The sequence below is a fragment of the Vanessa cardui genome, chromosome 9 (genome assembly GCF_905220365.1).
Source record: "Vanessa cardui chromosome 9, ilVanCard2.1, whole genome shotgun sequence".
NCBI lineage: Eukaryota > Metazoa > Arthropoda > Insecta > Lepidoptera > Nymphalidae > Vanessa > Vanessa cardui.
Window position 1 is genome coordinate 6,182,693 of NC_061131.1, and position 16,488 is coordinate 6,199,180.

Here is a 16,488-nt window from a genome sequence, read left to right on the forward strand (position 1 = left end):
AACATGACAAAATAATGCAATTACGACAAGTTATCTTAATTATTTATTATTATAGGATTAATGGAATTATTCTGATTCTCTAAAATTATTACATATTATATTAAGTCACGTATTCACAATCATCAATTCAATTAAGAGCAAGTTCATAGCATCAACTGCATTCTGTGATTTAACACGGGATAAGACAGTGTGCTACAAGATGTACGACTTAGATCACTTTCATTTCATGCGATTTATTAAGTGTTTTAATCGTACGATTTTTTATAAAATCAAAATAATCCAGTACCACTTTGATGAGGTTACCATCAATCACATGAAGATTTCCAATCAACCCTATAAAATATATTTAAATTGTTAAATAATGGCAAAACTACAATATATTAAAGCCGTAGAAGATGTTTGGTTCAATTTTCTCCGGCGATACAACCTTTTATATATTTATTTTTAATAAAAAAATATAGAAGTTCTCGTTCAGTTCTGTTCAATTTTTGTGTTTGCGAAAATATGGCATTTTGAGCGAACCGATACCGGAATTTTGGAACTAAAATTAAAATAGAAATTAGTTATTAAGTGCAAAGGGTTGTTATTAACATCTAATACATAAACTCTTAGTAGTGCACAACACAGCTGGGTTATTAGCAAATCGTAAGAAAAGCTGAAATCTAAGGTCTGGAATAGGCTGTAGGGATGCTTATCGTACGACTACCACATCTGGCAACACTAGGATAAGTTGACATTGACAACTTGACAATTAACGTTCTGAATTCTAAAATATCTATTGACATATCTTGATTCTTGACACTTAACACTTGACAGTAATACTTTTGATGTAGCCCACTTGGCACAACCAAAATAAGCCACTGACTGAGCAAATTATATTAAACATTGTAATAAATATAATAATAATAGTTCCAACTTTCGAGTCATGTAACTTTAGAGAATAATTTTTGTATTTTAGTATACGAATGAAGTAAATATTATGTATTAGATGAGACTGATAAAGTTTAAACTATCTGGGGTGGTAGTAAATATTTGTTTTTGGTATTTCAGCGTATTTCTAGTATTTTTAATGATGTTAAATGTTCCATTATAGCGTAGCAATTGACTTTCCGTTGTTATCTCTCATAAACAACTGTGTTCAAGGCTGAATTTAAGTAACAATCGTAACCATTTCGTCAGAAACATAATGAATGGTGGAAGTAATAACAATATTTCCATTTTAAATAGGAACATAATCCGAAGCAATGTCTGTTTTAAGCAATGTTATTGATGAACATCGGATGGAAATAATAAAAAACGAATTTGTTAGACTTGAAGGTGAGTAACATAAAATAAAATTATACTTTCTTTAATAATTTGATTTACTTAAGCTACGTAAACATTTTTGAATATAAAAAAGTGCCTATTTTCTTATTAAAAACAAAGTTCCTGATTTAAAAAAAAAAACTATTGTATTAAATTTGTCCTTTTTCTTTTTTAGAAAAATGTTACTTAGAAAATGCAGGGACAGCATTATATCCCCAAAGACTATTAAACAAAATAAATGAAGATCTACTTAAAAATGTTTATATGAACCCTCATTCTGATAAATATACCAGAGACTGTATAGAACAAATAAGATGTATGGTTTTAAATCATTTCAATACAGACAATTCAAATTACACTGTGGTATTTACATCTGGTACAACACAATCTCTAAAACTTGTTCTAGAAACATTCCAATTTCATAATAATAATGATGATGACTTAATAGGGTCTTTTATTTATCTTAGAGATAATCATACTTCAGTTATTGGCTTAAGAGAATTAGCTGAAAGTAAAAATGTTGATGTTGTTCATATATCTCATAGCGAATTTCTATCATCTTTAAAATTACCTCAAACCTCAAACAATTTGCAAGAAAGAAAACAGAATAAAAGCAATACTTTGCTAGTGTATCCAGCACAAAGTAATTTTAATGGTTTTAAGTATCCTATAGATTGTATGGACAATATAAAAAATGGATGTCTAAGAGGTTATCTGAAAAAACAATTATGTGATGTTAATTGCAATTGGTACATATTATTAGATGCTGCATCTTTGACTTCTACAAATAAACTAGACCTATCCATCACACAACCTGATTTTGTGTGTTTATCTTTTTATAAAATATTCGGTTTTCCTACTGGATTAGGGGCATTCTTAATAAAAAATAATAGTGCAGATGTGCTTAATGAAAAAAAGTATTTTGGCGGAGGAACCGTGGACATTGTTTTGAGTGGTGAAGATTACCATGTAAAAAGAAAAAATCTTCATGAAAGGTAAATTATGTAACTGCAAAATTGTTTTACATTACACATTTATCAAACAAGTTCAAACAGGTTTTTAGCATTTCCATAACATGAAACTATTACTGTACAAACAAGTTCAACATGATATTGAGCAATTGAAACATTAGTAGGTTTATTTTGTATGAATAACAAACATTTTATTACAGACTTGAAGATGGGACTCCGGCATTTTTGTCCATAATTGCCTTAAAACATTGTTTTGATATAATTTCTCTTCTCATACCTAAAACAGTTAATAACAATATTATGGACACAATATCTTACCACACATATTATTTAGCCAAAGATTTATATGAACAATTAAAGAATTTGAAACATGACAATGGTATGAATGCAGCTGTTTTATATATGGATTCAGATTTTACAGACATAAAGACACAAGGAGGAATTGTAACATTTAATTTATTAAGGAAAAATGGATCCTACATTGGATATGTTGAGGTTGTTAATTAACTATTCATAATATTTCCTATTACCTTTTAGAAAGCATTTCCGGATAAATACTGAACTTTACTTTTCTTTTGTATTTCAGTTTCAACATATGGCAGATTTATTTAACATTAGTGTCAGAACCGGATGTTTTTGCAATTCTGGTTCTTGTCAAAGACATTTGAAAATATCAAATAAAGAAATGAAGGCCATGCATAAAGCTGGTCACAAATGTGGAGATGAAATGGATTTAATAGATGGGAAACCAACCGGTGCAATAAGAGTTTCATTTGGTTACTATAATACATATGATGATATAGATAAGTTAATTTTAATGATAAGTAAATGTTTTCTCAGAAAAGAAATCAAAAAACCTAAACGCATAATGATGAATTTTAACAAAAGTCTGACCCAAATAACTAATGGAATATCGTCAAATGAACAGTTATCCTTGGTTTTAAAACAAAGGAATTTCAGCAAGGTCAATGAAATAGAATATTATAACAATGATTACAAAATTACTTTAACTGAAATAGACATATTTCCTATCAAATCGTGTGGTGCTTTTAAAATTAAATCAGGCTGGAAAATTGGTACTAAAGGGTTAGAATTTGATAGAGAATGGATGATTGTTAAGGACAATGGCATTTGTCTTACACAAAAACAAAACACATTAATGTGTAAAATTCGACCATTTATAGACCTTAAGAATAGATGCCTCACATTGAACTTTGATGGTATTTATATACAATAAACAAAAATACACTTATTTAGCATATATTAAATTTATATTAAAATAATGATTACTTTTTAATTTAATTTACAGGTCAACAGCCTATTTCGATATCATTAGATCCTAATGTATCAAATAGTTATACAGAAACACAAGTATGTCAAAGTAAAGTTTGCACTGACATCATAAAAGGGTATGATTGTGGAGATGAAGTAGCTGATTGGATATCAAATGCTTTAGGCATTTCGTTCTTAAGATTAATAAGGCAATCATCTGATAGAATGCTGAAAAAGAAAGCTAGTGAAGAACAAAAATTACTCTCCCTAAGCAATCAGGCTCAATTTCTTTTGATTAATAAAGCAACGGTTAGATGGTTGAGAGATAAAATAACAGATGAATCATTTTCAGATGATATAAATTCATTAGTTGATCGGTTTCGGGGGAATCTGATAATTGATTCAAAAAAAGAACTTATAGAAAGAGATTGGCAAAAGGTAGTCATTGGAAAACACGAGTTTAAGGTAATTTGCTTTTGATTCCATATATTTAGTTACGTAATAAAAATATTGCAGATGTAGGAGAATAATTTTGTTATTAAAATTATTGAAAAATTGATGAGGCTTAAAATGTTACTAGTTTAAAGACTACTATTCGACTAAAAAAAATTTATATTAAATTTTTTACCAACGAAAACGTGATGTGAAATAAGGACATAAAAGTCTATTTTTTTTGTAAAATTATGAATTTATTTTTCTTCTTATTATTTTATACATCTCTTATTTCATCCTTGAGGCATTAAAATAAAGGATCCAATACAGGTGTCGTGAATTCATTTTTACTTATATTCCGATAAATTTGAAGCTCAGCGCACTTTCTCTTTGCTAACAATGTTTAAACAAGGCAGTGTAATTTAAAAAAATAATAATTTGTGTTACTGATCCTAGGCCATATTTTTTCATTTTTCATATTTTATCAATTATTCATATTTACGAGTAAAATTTATGTTCCATAATTTGGCTGTTATGGCGAACAATAGGTTTAAGGTGTTCAGTTTTCTCACCAAATGTTAGGAAACGAAAAGAATTAGTCAAATTAGCATCACAATTTTTTTGTTTTTAGGTAGAAGGCCAATGTTCTCGTTGTCAAATGGTCTGCATTGATCAAAAAACTGGCGAGAAAACTGTTGAACCATTAAGAACAATATCACAAGAGTTTGGTGGAAAGCTGCGCTTTGGTATATACTTAAGCTACATTGGACCAATTTATAAGTGTAACGATCGCATGCTAAAAACATATTCAGAAGTTAATATTTAAATTTCGGGGATTATGTAATAACTATAGTATTTTTAAAGTAAATGTTTTTGCCTATAACTGAATCAATTAAAGGCAGTATTACTTATATTAGTTACTAAGACCTTTTATAAATAAAATATTTTTAGAAAATAATGTATCTAAAAATTTACATGCAATAGATACGCCAAGGATGAAATTTATGAATTTAATGAAATTAGGTGTGTTTTTAAAAACTTACTTAATAGGGAAGATGCAATATTTTTATTTTTGTGTTTATTTTAAAGAACTCCATATAGGATAGACCGCAAGTATATTAAAAATCTAAAACATTATAATTTACAGCAAAAACGCGGTTTCAAAATGTCAATTTAAATTTTCGCTCGAAAACGGATCTATATTTAGTATGACGTCACTTCCGTCTATCACTGGTCCACTGATCGTACTTGTCCTCACTGGCTTTCATACTTATTCATTTTTTTTCGACCTTTGAGATACTTTTTTGAAAAAAATTAAAACGGACTATCGATACTCCGAAAAAAAGCTTTGTTGACGTATGTTTAGTGTTGTATTTTTTTTTTACAATTATAACCTCAAATAAGTAGTCATAACAGGACTGACGTCACTGAACGCCAATTAGTGTTTTTGAAATATGTTCCGTATCACATGTTACTTTAATTCGTAATTATTGTTAAAAAACAATATTATTTGAAATATAAACCTTGCAGTGGCTATTCTCGTATGTTTTTTTTAACATTTTGATAGCAACATTTTCATAAATATTATATTTGCATGTTCCCTATTTAAGAATAACAGTTTAAAAAAAATTCTTATGTCATCTTATTTGAAAGTTCTTAATATATCTTCTCCATTACTTATGATTAGAGGTGATGTTTTTACTACTCGGATTTTTAAATGTACTGAGACTAAAGATCAATTTCACTATTAATAAATCTGATTCAACTATATTTTGTATTGGGGTATTTTTAATATATATTGGGAAGACTGGTTCGACCAGTCAAATTCTGAACAATAACATAATTTGAATTAACTTACTTAATATTATTACAATTATTAACACTATTTAGTACTAAGGTTTGATTTATTTTTCTTTAAATTTATTATGGTGTTGAAACCATAATTCAAACCACAACATAAAAATTTTTGTAAATGTCAAATTTTATTTAAATTATTAGTTGTAATTGAATTTATTACATCCAAAGGATTTTTCTTTTTTAAAGAAATAGATTGATTGTTTATTTATAAATATATTATTTACACAGAGATTAAGTTTGTGCTACTACATAAGATTTAAAAAGCTTATTGGAAATTACAGAAATTAAAGAAAGATTGGAACCATTGAACTGTTATACCTTGAATTTTAACTCTAATATAATTAAATTTGTGATAATTCTTGCTATTATAATCCTTATTTATGTATGTAACTTATTTATGTGTGATGAAAATTGAAATAATGTACCATATAAATATTTATGGAGTTTTAAATTTTACAAAAAATATAAACTGCCTTTGTTCACACTTATGTTTTATTAAACAATATAGTCTGTATTTTTACTAAGGTTGTTAATATCTTATAAACTTGCCTTTATTGTTATTTATGAAATTGTTGCTGTGATATATTAAATGTTATGATATTACACAGTTTACTTCTTGTTGTCCTTTTATTTCTCTTGGCTCTGCACCTTCACACACCTCATGTACAACTTCAGCTACTTCTTCATAATCTGGTAATGCCATGGTTTGCAATTTTGAATAAACTAGCTTGTCATTAACCACCACTTCAAACGAACCTTGAATTTACATTTGAATTTTAATTAAACATTTAAATATATGTATATATAGCTTACTAGATTGTTTCTAATACAAATTGAAATTTATTAGTAAAACAAATAATAAATAAAAAAATATGTGTACCTTGTCGACCTTTTTGGCAAACTACAACTGCTTCTGGACTACTTCTTTTAATTTGTTTAGCCAAAGCTAAACAATGTCCTCCATAATCACAAACTTTACTGAAATTATACATTTATATAATATACATAAGTTTGTTTATATTAAACTGTAAGATCCTGCAAAGGTAATGCAAGACATGCCCTTTATTTTACTCACCAAAATTCAATTTCAACTTTAGTATTTTGCACTTTATTTTGGTTAGACATATCTATAAAATAAATAGAATGAAAGAATACTGTAACATCCTATAAAATATAATTATCATACATTATTTTAGCTGGATATAGAATACTTAGAGTACACAATTACTACTTTATACGCGATTGAATAACGATTCCTAAAACCTATTTTAAAACTTGTACAAAATGTGACATTTCTAGCTATTAACATTTAACAGCTGATTATGACAAAAGCAAAATGTAAACAAGTTGAAGTGGCAATTGCAAGCACAAAATATATGATACTCTTAAATATTATCTTAATTAAATTCATTTCATTAAATTAATTTCTTACTCTCTGGCAATTCAAGTATTCAAATATAGTATAGCAAATAAATTTAAAAAATACCGCATGTATTATGATATTCACATGAATATTATAACTTTATTACTTAAATAAACATTTGTTCTTGTCGAACCATAAAAAGTGGACATAGTACTTTTAATTTTTCCTATGATTTATATTATACAACTTCATGTGCTATTCATTTAATACTCTAAGATTAAGATTGTATTTAAGTAACAAATAAAACAGGCTTTACAGAATTTAATCACACGTGATGGCCTAAATAATAGTTATAGTGACAGCAGTTTTGATGTATTAAGTACAAAAGCACGAATTTATAAATCTTTGCTTTTTTACAATAAAAATCTATGTAATGCATTACATATGTTCAGCATAATAATTCATAATAAAATTAGGTTTTTCTATTTTATCGTGACTGTCATTTGTCCCAATTTTTGTTTTTAGATGTTGTAATTTGTGTTGTAGCAACATTGTAGCACTACAAGTTGACATTAGTAGTAATTGTCAACGTCAGAATTATCGATTTTAAGAGTTCATTAAAAATAAGTTATAAACTTATTACTTATCTGGTATTTCAAATTGTAAACATTACAATATAGTAATGTATAATCAATAAATTAAAATGTGTTAAAAGATAGATGTTTGAAATGATAAATTTTACATAGATATCTATTGTGTTGTATGTTTCCATAAAGTAGTTAATTGAACCGGCTATACAAAAATATGCAACAAAAAGTATTCGGTATCTAAATGATCACCAATATGGACTACGATTATCTTATAAAACTTCTATGCGTCGGCGATTCTGGTGTTGGAAAGACAAGTTTTTTATATAAATACACTGACGGAGTATTTCACACACAGTTTATTTCAACAGTTGGGATTGATTTCAGAGAAAAAACTGTGGTAAGCAAAAGTATTACTTTTATACGACTAAATAAATCCCTTAAAGGTAGGATATGTTATCAATATTTTAGAATTGCATTGTTATGAAACTAGTAGTTTTCTATGTAGTATATTATGTTGTTAATTTTTTTTTATACTATGTATTTATGAAACAAAGCTCTCAAAATTATTTATTTTATCATAATTATTATTTAATTACAGTTATATCAGCAGAATACAAGACAACACCGTGTACATTTACAACTATGGGATACTGCAGGACAAGAAAGGTATTATTATTAATTAAAGTTAACTAGTAGGCAGATAAAGATACAATTATATCAAAACTTCAGTTATATTGTCTATTCTTTAAGTAATTGTATTCCTTGTTAATAATCTATGTCTAATGTCTATAAAATTTGTTGGGAATTGTGTACATAGATTATTAATCCAATGTGAATGTGTATAAAAAAATTTAGGAATGTAATAGTTACAATTTAATATTACAAATGCAAAAATATTTTAACACAGATTAAAGAAAAAAAAGCATGTAACTAAACTCTGGCTAAACATTTTTTTGTTTTTAATTAAAGTAGATTATTGATGTAGTTTAAAATTTTAAACTTGTATATATTACAATATGGTATGGTATTCTGCTGTGATTGGTAACCGTAGAAAATGTATTATATGTTTGAAAGCTGATAGGCCAAATAAAAATATAAAAATCTTTGTTTTTGATTATTTTTGACAAAAACTTTAACTATTTTTTGAATACCTGTAGTAAATGAAATATCTTGTACTTTTCAGATTCCGAAGCTTGACAACAGCTTTTTATCGTGATGCAATGGGTTTTTTGCTGCTCTTTGATTTGACTAATGAAGCCTCATTCTTGGAAGTACGAAATTGGATAGAACAGTTAAAGGTATGATAAATATGTTTTTTATTTTATTTCATATTAATTCATTATACTAATACTAATACTAATTTCTATATTGGCATAATATTGTTGATATTCTTTTAGTAATTGTAATTCAACCTTTTTTTAGACACACAGTCTCAGTGATGATCCAGATATAGTGCTTTGTGGTCATAAATGTGACTTGCAAGAGAAACGTTTAGTGAATCAAAATCGTGCCAGAGAATTTGCCAAAAACTACAATTTGCCATACTTGGAAACAAGTGCCAAAACTGGTCAGAACATTGACCGAGCCATTGAGATTCTACTTGACAAAATTATGTACAGGTGAGCTGACTACTATAATAACAAAATTTAGTAGTTAAAATTTTTATGCCTATGGACATTGTTTTATATGTATGAATATTATTTTACTTAAAGAGCACAATGTAATTACAATAAGATGCTTTAGTAAATTATTATTCATTAATCTACACTGGAGCATTGTGGTTGTATATGGTTTAAACCATCCCTAAATCATCTGTAAATCCATTTTTCTTTGTTTTTTTAAATGAATTTTGAACATTTTTGCTATTTTGCTTCCATAGATCAAGTGATGTTATATAGTCCACTAGTTTTGGCCTGAGAATTCAGTCGCGTTTAAAGGATGGTCGTCAGTTATGAGATTTATAAATAACTAGTGCTGCTGTCCACGGCGTCGTTCGCGTATTAGGGGTCAATAGGCTATTTGACTAGTTTTTTAAAACCCATTTTATATTATTTAGTAGAAGTTTAGGAACCCAGTAAAAGTTGTGTTTTTGATTTCTAGTACATATTTGCCGAAAAATATCATATTAAAAATTCCATATTTAAATAGCGCGCAAAAACGCTACTTGAACAATATGGCGCTGCAATGGGGTCGGTGACGTCACTCTCCTGTATTTTAATAGTAGAAGCAAAGCAAAGTAAAGTTTAAAATAAAGTGACTTCATCATAAGCCCGGCCAATCAGGAGTGTTTTGTGTCACGTGACAAACGTTTGAAAAAATGCATTTTTATTTATGGATTTTTGAATAAATTAAGTATTATTTTCAACTTTCGTTAGTAAATAACCATTTTTAAACTCATAATATATATACACTGATTACAATAATTCACAATTTATTTTTCGCATTGTCAAATAGCCTATTGTCATGTGTCAGGAAAAAAGTAGACTATGTACTGCATTTGAATTCAACTTTACTTCATAAAAAATTTCATCAAATTTGTTTCATTGATTTAGTCGTGAAAGAGCGACAGACAGACATAGAGTTACTTTCGAATATTAGTATAGATAGTCTTTCTATATAATTAAAAATATTTTTTTTCCCGACTTACAGATTATTACACTATAATTTTAGATCTAATGTTCCCAATAACAAAATAATATATTTTCATGAGTCCTTAAATAAATTAATGAATAGTAATGTATTCTTTATAGGTACCCTAAATTAGCCAAGATCTCAATCAAAGTCATTAAATTGAAAGACTAAATTGTCATTATTTTTATGTATGGAAATGGAAATAATGAATATATTATTGTTTTTATGGCAATTTTTAGTTTCAAATTGCTTTTACTTAGTTAGTAGCAAAACAATGTATTGCTGAACTTGATATTAGAATTTCTTATTGGAAGACCTGCACAAATTTCGGGTAATCTACTTTGCTATCATTATGGAACAGATTAATGATAATTGTTTTGATGGAAAAAACAAATAAATTAATACTTGTCACATCAAAAATCTTTATTTAAAATCTACAAATTTAATAGTATATATTTAAGTGTTGAGCAGAGAAGTGGTTAGAAGGCCCGCATCTTAACCTTTGATTGCAGATTCAAACCCAGGCAAGCACCACTAAATATTCATGTGTTTAATTTGTGTTTATAATTCATCTCATGCTCGGCTGTGAAGGAATCCTGCATGTGTCTAATTTTATAGAAATTCTGCCACATGTGACCACCAACCCACATTAGGACAGTATGGTGGAATATGTCCCGAACCTTCTCCTCAAAGGAGTGGCCTTAGCCCAACAGTGCGTCATTTCACAGACTGCTGTTGAACTATTTTGTAGCGTATGATTAATTTCGTAATATAAACATATTTTTAACGTGTTGTTCGTAGAATGGAGACGTCAGTGGAATACGCAATGCTTTGCGCTTCAGGTCGACGCCGTCAGTCGCTTCAAAGACTCCAAGCCAAGCAGGACAGAAAGCTATGTTCCTGTTAGAACAGTAAAAACTGTGATTTTGATACATCCCTTTTTACATTTAAAATAACTTCAAAATTTTGATCTGAAATTGTCTCTATGAATATCTTGTATTTATATATTAAGAGAATTAATGCCACAAGAGCTAAACTGCTTTGAGACTGATTTTTATTTATATAAGTCATTGAAACATTCCATTCTGTCTCATTAATAAATAAATTTATTAATATTAATTGTCAAAAAATATTGAATTCAGATTTCCTATATCATTACATTTTTTTTTATACTTTATTCTTGTGTTCATTTGTAACTAAATGCCTACTTTTGTAAGTGTGTTCTTTGAAAGTGCAGGGTAAATCATTCTAGTTAATTAACAAGATATAACTTTTGTTTTTGTTTTACCTTGTATAATGTATTGTGTAATATCATTTCTTGCCATGCACTTGAGTTTTTAATATGCACAAATTTTATTATATTAGAATAGTATTTGCATTTATATAATATTTAAGAAGTTGAATTTTATAAATATATAATTTCCGTTTACAAATGATTATAAATAACTCTAAATATATGTAAAATTTCATTGTAATAATACAAAAACCATATCATGAATCGTCTTATACATGTTAACATAATTATTTAAATTAATATTATTAATAATTAAATTGATAGTTATACACGTGAATATTTATTATGTAATATTTATAGCTGTATAAAGTTTATAAAATTGTATACAAAGCGTACAGCTTTTATCAAGATTTATCTATCGTATAATAATTGTCTTAAAATTATATTATACAAATGTTCAAATAAACATTTAGAGTTTTATGATATTTCAATTTTTGAACAATTGTAACTTAGTATCTATGTTTACATGATGTAGGATGATAGCAGTTTGAAGATCTGTGGTTAGACTTGGATGTTTGTCTAATTCCTGGATTACATTTAATAACTTATTTATATTGGGCCAGGGTCGTCGTGTCATTATCGCCATGCTCTTTCAAACTTTTTTATAATGTAAGCGTTTGATTGCCTGAAAAAGAATTTGCAGAATCACGTCAGGTAACCCTTTGCCAACTCACCTTACTTTAAACGATAAATAAGTCCCTCACCAAAAATCAAAATCAAAATAAACTTTATTCAAGTGGGCAAGCACTTTTGAATCGTCATATAACAATTAAGTGTAGCTACCACCGGTTCGGAAAGTAGATTCTACCGAGAAGAACCGGCAAGAAACTCAGTAGTTACTCTTTTTCAACATCACAACCATCAACATGCATCTGCCCAACAAGTTGGCTCTAACGACATCCATTATTTGTGTGAAGGTTTTCTTTCCTCTTCACACTGACAGGTGATTTTCTTTTACAGTTAGGTCAAATGTACTGTTTTTATTAGAGATAATGTGAAAATTAAATAGCAAATAGATTCCGTAACTTATATATTTTAACGAGTAAACAAAGAGTAAATTATGTAAAGATACAATAGAGTGTTATTGACGTTTTCCGTGAAATTATTAGTGAATATTTTTTTATCCCACACCTTGTTAGAATTGAAATCAATTTTCTAATATGATTTTTTACTTTCTAACCCTTTAAATTGGGATCAGAATCTCCTTCAGCGTATTTTGTTTCACTAAAATTGTAATCCCACTGTTAGAGTTTTGACTCTTGAAATCATTTTATTTACGAATACATAAACTGGTATGACCCTCGGCATGGCAGTACCAGCTAAAATTGATCTCAAAATGTTTTCAAAAATTTCCTCTTTATTTTATTAGTAATATGACACCTTTTGATATCTGAAGTCTAGAGCCACACCTCGTTTCCTTCTTCAGGGTTACAGTTACAAGCCCACCACCGTTAGATAACAAATGATCTAAATTCTAGTGTATACATTTCTAGTCATGATATAACTGAATTGAATACATTAATAATTATTTATATTTATATTGTTTTGTACATTTACATACATATTTTAAGTTAAAACCAAAGATATATAAGATATACATTTTAAAATGTAAGAATGTTTTCAGATATACATTTCTAAATAAATTAATTAACTCTTATTATTCTACAAGAATTGAAAGTGAATTAAAATTTTGCTTTGATTTTCGTATTGTCTTAACTTTACTATTTGACCAAGTCACTAGTTAAGTGTGTGTCAATTTTGTGTACAATCAGCTATACGAATAATGTTTTAAATGTATTTCAATTATAATGTGAAAAATATTTGTTGTTTTACTTCACTTCAGACTAAAGAAAACCGCGTAAACAGTCTTTACCGACATACAAAATTATATTATAAACAAGTACCTAAACGTATCGCGCGGTTTTCTGGGAAAAGCCTACCCTATATTAAATCACATAACTGTTTATTTTTATCTTAAATTAACAAACCATACAAGTTTTTGTACAGTATATTAGCGGCGCAAGATATGTAACCTCCTAGATACGACGGTTGGCGACATATTGACGCTGGTGAGTGGTTTAAACAAATAATAATAATGATTGCTTAGATGTTTTTCACTCAATCTTATCGACATACAAAAAAACTGAAACATATTTTTGGATAACTTATTTTTTATAACCAACTAACTTAGGTTAATATGTCATCATTACGACCAAAAAAAAAACAAGAGAGAAAATATACTAAACAGACAGGTAACAGGTCCAAGGTTATGTACCGTACCGTAGACAGTCGCTTAAAAAAATGCTGTCATAAAAGAAATAACGTAGTAAAGTTAAAATTTTATCGCTCGTATTGTCCTAACCCTATTTATTCAAATATACTCTAAACCATATCACACCTAGGTAAATAAAAAATTGTATACGTATAAAATTTGTACTTAAATTCGTACCTATAAAATTAACTAAATAGGCCTAAAGAACTTAATATATTATTCGCACGCAGGTAGCGTATACTACCAATGTTATAACATGAAATGCTCACTGATATAAAAGTGTGTAATCTTTACATAGTATAAAACAAAGTCGCTTTTTCTGTCCCTATGTCCCTTTGTACACCTTAATCTTTAAAATTACGCAACGGATTTTGATGCGATTTTTTTATAGGTAGTGTGATTCGAGGGAAATGTTTGTGTATGTAATACATGAACAATATAGTTAAGAAACACTGATAATTTTAGAAATTTGCAATATGTCTTAAATTAACAAATTCTGTAGTATATTTAGTATCATTATTGCATCCGTGCGAAGCCGGGGCGGGTTGCTAATATATTATATTACACACTTTTAGTTGCTCGAGGCTTCATTCGTGTTGGTCGTGGATCGTCCTTCCTTGGTGTTCAAGCTTGCTTCATACCAAAGATTTCAGTTCAGTGGGTTCGTCGTGAAAGAGCAACGGACAGACAGACATTTGCTTTGGCACCCGTAATATTATTAAGCGCAGACATTTTTTTTTCAAAATATAATCTTAGTGTATATATTCTGTTGTACTTCATTTTATTTTATTAATCTCTTTTTTAATTTTTCTAAATAATATACTATTAAATTAATATATATATATATATATGTTAATGTACCAACTATATATATATATATATATATATATATATATATATATATATATATATATATATATATATATATATATATATATATATATATATATATATATATATATATATATACGTATAGCAAACATTCCATATAGCTTAGCTAGCTTGATGTGATCGAAACAATCTAATTTAAAAAACGCAATAATTGTTTCGATTTAAAATAAAAAGAGAGCTTTTATTAAATATACAATTTGTTTTAATAATTAAGCCGTAGAGTGTACATATTAAACGCGTATATATTTAATATATCACCAAGATATCACTAAGAATAATCTTTCATTGTTATAACCTGAAATTTGTGAAGCTCGATATAAATTTATTGTCAGGCGTTGTATTTACACTATCTACGTTACGTTGTGATGTGGCGCGTGTATTGCATAACGTGATTAGATTACCCATGAATTTAGCTTAAAGTCAGGGGTTGGCTGTTCACCTTACTGCAATCACCTCTATCTCTAAATCCCTAAGCACACGTGATGTATCCGCTTGCAGCATTTAATTTTATCCGTGCACTTTATTTTAACTCTTTTCACGAAGTTATTAAAGTTCAAATTGGTATGGCGCAGTGTGATAAACTTATTAAGCAACACAATGCAATTTTAAATAGACCTTGTTGCAAGGCCGCAGTGCACAAATTGGTCCAGAATCGAAGGATCGTTCCCCCATCGCTCTCAATGCGCAGCCGCCAGAGTTAACGCGTACGTCACACTAGCGCTTATATTCTGAAGTTCACTCAATCTTCGTTTAACTATCGTATTGGTTTCTAATCTTTATTTATTACTAAAATCCTTTTCTTATATGTATAAAACTGTATACTAAATATGTTAATATTAAAAGTCCATCGACTTCCTCGGTTCCAAAATAAGTGCGCCCTGAAATTCAAACCAGCACTGTGATGTTGGTGCCGTTCCGAAGCCCACTTCACACGAAGCTAGCTTCAGGGTGCTAGTCAGTTTGTTTATGTATTGAAAGACAACAGATTGTGCAGCCGGCTTCGCGATCTTCATATAGCTAACTCGTGTTTTGTAAGACGCGACGGCATGAATTGAGCAGTAGCGTATGTAGTCGCGGTTTTTCATCTCGATATACTCGCTGAAATAACACGATATAAATACTCGTTTTGTGTTGTGTTGTGCTGTCTTAACTTCTAACAGGGATTTTTATTCTTCCTTGATAGACGTATATAGACGTAACAGGCGGCGTAATTAAAAGAAAAGGATAACATCCGCATTTCGAGGTACGTACAAAAAAAATGTATACATTCAATTTAACACAAAACTGAATCCGAATTCTATTCTAAACACAGTCAAAGTAGTATTATTAAAGATAAATATTTTAATAAAAATTATTACCAATACTAATTCCTTTAGTTTATTCTTATTTAAAATATATACTAATTATAAATAACTTGATCTCTGAAATCTTTTCAGTTTATTGTTGGCGTGGGGTAATGGTAAATTAATTAATTCAGTGGGGATCAGATAACTTAGAATTTTGTTAATTAAGTCTTATTGGAAAATAAATTATTTTAATTTTATAGTGTCTATTAATGAGTTTACAAATAAAATATTACAGAGTGTATTATTATAAAAAGAAAAGTATTT

At 28.3% G+C, this 16,488-nt stretch overlaps 3 protein-coding genes across 3 annotated transcripts; 2 read left to right on the top strand and 1 right to left on the bottom strand.

Annotated features, from left to right (window-relative positions):
* Positions 1-848: 848 nt before the first annotated feature.
* On the top strand, positions 849-6,455 carry LOC124532265 (molybdenum cofactor sulfurase). Its single transcript, XM_047107059.1, has 6 exons — positions 849-1,317; positions 1,481-2,300; positions 2,477-2,771; positions 2,863-3,496; positions 3,586-4,013; positions 4,612-6,455. Exons 1-6 carry the CDS (start codon positions 1,245-1,247, stop codon positions 4,804-4,806), a joined length of 2,445 nt encoding a protein of 814 aa, XP_046963015.1. The 5' UTR covers positions 849-1,244; the 3' UTR covers positions 4,807-6,455.
* Positions 5,702-7,165, bottom strand: LOC124532266 (migration and invasion enhancer 1). The gene is made up of 3 exons (XM_047107060.1): positions 6,913-7,165; positions 6,718-6,815; positions 5,702-6,593 (listed from the first exon to the last, which is right to left on the bottom strand). Exons 1-3 carry the CDS (start codon positions 6,960-6,962, stop codon positions 6,430-6,432), a joined length of 312 nt encoding a protein of 103 aa, XP_046963016.1. The 5' UTR covers positions 6,963-7,165; the 3' UTR covers positions 5,702-6,429.
* Positions 7,166-7,778: 613 nt separating this feature from the next.
* Positions 7,779-12,842, top strand: LOC124532597 (ras-related protein Rab-27A-like). Its single transcript, XM_047107577.1, has 5 exons — positions 7,779-8,187; positions 8,389-8,456; positions 8,974-9,088; positions 9,213-9,409; positions 11,223-12,842. The coding sequence occupies exons 1-5, from the start codon at positions 8,032-8,034 to the stop codon at positions 11,326-11,328; spliced, it is 642 nt and encodes a 213-aa protein (XP_046963533.1). The 5' UTR covers positions 7,779-8,031; the 3' UTR covers positions 11,329-12,842.
* The last annotated feature ends 3,646 nt before the right edge of the window (positions 12,843-16,488 follow it).